Source organism: Anarrhichthys ocellatus, unplaced genomic scaffold (assembly GCF_004355925.1).
Source record: "Anarrhichthys ocellatus isolate YVR2014 unplaced genomic scaffold, GSC_Weel_1.0 scaffold1327, whole genome shotgun sequence".
NCBI classification, from domain to species: Eukaryota; Metazoa; Chordata; class Actinopteri; order Perciformes; family Anarhichadidae; genus Anarrhichthys; species Anarrhichthys ocellatus.
The window spans coordinates 1-2,820 of record NW_022281301.1 but is presented as its reverse complement, the minus strand read 5'-3'; the positions used below and the strand labels follow the sequence as shown (position 1 = coordinate 2,820).

The window sequence follows — 2,820 nt, the reverse complement described above, 5'->3', positions numbered from 1 at the left end:
ACTTTTTCACACAACTGTATATATGTATAAGAAACTGTTGACATTGTGTTTCTGTTATATGGAAGCCTTTAAAGGACACTATTCAAACTTTAATATCAGTATCTCGAGATAAAAAAGGTTGTTTCCTCTTCTTACTTAAATGTTTGGGTCAAATCGTGTGATGGTAAATATATGGAAACGACCAGGTGAGCTGACAGAGATGAACCTGGTGAAGTTTGTCTGTCTGTAATGTGCCGAGTCGTGTCTGTAATGTGCCAAGTCGTGTCTGTCTGTAATATGCTGAGTCGTGTCTTTAATTTGCCGAGTCGTGTCTGTAATATGCTGAGTCATGTCTGTGTGTAGTGTGGTGTGTTAAAGGAGAAGCTGGACTCCCTCCTAAAGACTCTGAATGAAGAGTCTCAGGCCTCCACCGTGCCCCCCCCGCCCCCTCCCCCCACCATCGCTGAGGAGCAGGAGGATGCTGAAGGAGTTGTGCTGCCTCCTTCTCTTCATCATCAGCGTCACAATCATCATCCTCCTCATGCCCCGCCCCTCTCCCCATGGATTATTGCTTCCTCTTCAGCGGTGGCCATATTTAAACCTCGAGAGCAGCTGATGCTGAGAGCCAACAGTCTGAAGAAAGCCATCAGACAGATCATCGAGCACACGGAGAAAGGTCGGAATCATCACACGATAGTTTAAGAACACCATCGGACATGTTTGTAGTCTTTAACTTTTTCTCTGCATGTTTGTAGTCTTTACTCTTCTCTCTCGTGTCTTTCAGCGGTGGAAGAGCAGAACTCTCTCAGTCCACCTGGGGAAGATGAGGGGTTGGAAGAGGAGGAAGAAGAACAGGACAAGTTGTCTCTGCAGTCGTCCTACAGCACCAAGCACTGCAACACACGCAGAGGTCAGTGGTGCTGCTGCGTCTGGTACTACTGGTGCCAGTTTATTTCAATAGAAAAAACACTACTGACTGGATCACTCATAATATCTACCCACCCTATAGAGCAGGCATGGGCAAACTACGGCCCGCGGGCCAGATACGGCCCGTTGGGCTTTTTAATCCGGCCCGTCAAATATTGGTACAAAATTGTCCAAACTATAATAAAGACTAGGGCTGGGCAGTATACCGATTTCAATTTCCCGTATGATATGAATTCTTCACACACCATTATACCGGTGCATACAACTGCTGTCTGCTTTCAACAGGCAGCTAAATGTATTGTTTGCCACTATTGCACAGCGGTCAGCGCTAGTTGTCTTATATGTATTGAGAGGGAACCCTAGTCATGGTCATAACTTTATAACACAACAATTAACAACCCACAACTAACGCTCTTTAACAGAGAAAAACACAACAGCACACAACAGTCTGTGACACATAAACAATTTGTAACACTAATAATTGTACATTTATAAAATTTCACCGCCGAACTGCATGCTGGGTACAGCTCGCTCGCGAGCCTGCTAGCACAACAGTCTGCTAACAGCTGGGAGAGGCTCCGTCACTCCAGTTACGTTACATTAAAGAACAGAACAGAGCGATGCAGGATGAACAAAGACAGACCGGAGATGCACCGATAGAGTTTGACACATATGCAACACTGATTACCGTAATATGTGTGGTATTTGTTATAAATGTACGTTGGTACATAGAGTGTGATAAGAAGCTGTACATGGAGGGACTTAGGACCCAGGGGAATGTAGGTGAAGGGAACAGGAAGAGACGGAAGTGATGCTACACAAACAGCTGTTCACCGCTCGCTGCCGGGTTCTTGTGTTAAAAATGTCCGCTTAATAATAAAAAGAAAAGTGCGTTAACGCACGATAAAATAATTGTCAGCGTTAATTAATTAGTGCGATAACGCGTTAACTTGCCCAGCCCTAATATATACAGTATGTATATATATTCTATATTTATCAGGAGGCATACATAAATATGGTGAGTAAACAAACAACAGACCTTGAAGACGACATGAACTGGTCCTTCAAATATCCAGAACCATGAGGATCTGGTCCACTTGGGTCTGTGGGCAGAGGACAGGAAGTACATGCTGTCACCATTGAGCTTATAGACCTGTCTCTCTCTCTGCCTGTCTGTCTCCTCAGTCAGTAAGAGGCCCTGTGAGAAGCTGATCAGTAAAGGCAGCCAGTCACTGGGCAGCTCTGCATCACTTCCTGTCCAGACAGGAAGTAGGGAGACCACGCCCACACTCGACACAAAGATCCTCTATCCAGGTACTCTGAGGTCCGCCAGGAAGTCCTGAATGTTATCATGATGTCATCAGTCTGATGTGTTTGTGTGTGTGTGTGTGCAGGTCTTAGAGGAATCTCAGCTTCTCTCTCCAGCAGTTCTGTGATCAGTCGACTTTTGGTCAATGCCGACCCGTTCAGCTGTGACCCCGACAACATGTGAGACTCTCTTTCTGTCTCTCTCTCTGTCTGTCTCTCTCTCTCTCTCTTTCTCTGTTTCTCTCTCTGACAGCCTGTCTGTCTCTCTCTGTCTCTATCTGATTGCCTATCTGTGTGTACAGGGACTGCTACACTGAGAAGTGTGTCATGAATAACTACTTTGGAATCGGACTGGACGCTAAAATCTCTCTGGACTTCAACAACAAGAGAGACGAACATCCAGAGAAGTGCAGGTCCACCTTCACATTATTTAATTATTATTAATTATGTCGTTTTTATGAGTGAGGTTTGTAGTTTTTATGAGTGAAGTTTGTAGTTTTTATGAGTGAGGTTTGTATGAGTAAAGTTTGTAGTTTTCATGAGTGAGGTTTGTTGTTTTTATGAGTGAGGTTTGTAGTTTGTATGAGTGAGGTTTGTAGTTTGTAT

At 44.5% G+C, this 2,820-nt stretch overlaps 1 protein-coding gene across 1 annotated transcript in view; it reads left to right on the top strand.

Annotated features, from left to right (window-relative positions):
* Positions 1-2,814, top strand: part of LOC116377501 (diacylglycerol kinase delta-like) — an 11,793-nt gene extending 8,979 nt beyond the window's left edge. Inside the window, exons 12-16 of the mRNA XM_031839146.1 lie at positions 343-655; positions 764-889; positions 2,092-2,220; positions 2,301-2,394; positions 2,517-2,814. Of these exons, the coding sequence (XP_031695006.1) occupies positions 343-655; positions 764-889; positions 2,092-2,220; positions 2,301-2,394; positions 2,517-2,658 (804 nt within the window). The 3' untranslated portion in view covers positions 2,659-2,814. The remainder of the gene's footprint in view (positions 1-342; positions 656-763; positions 890-2,091; positions 2,221-2,300; positions 2,395-2,516) is intronic.
* Positions 2,815-2,820: the final 6 nt, after the last annotated feature.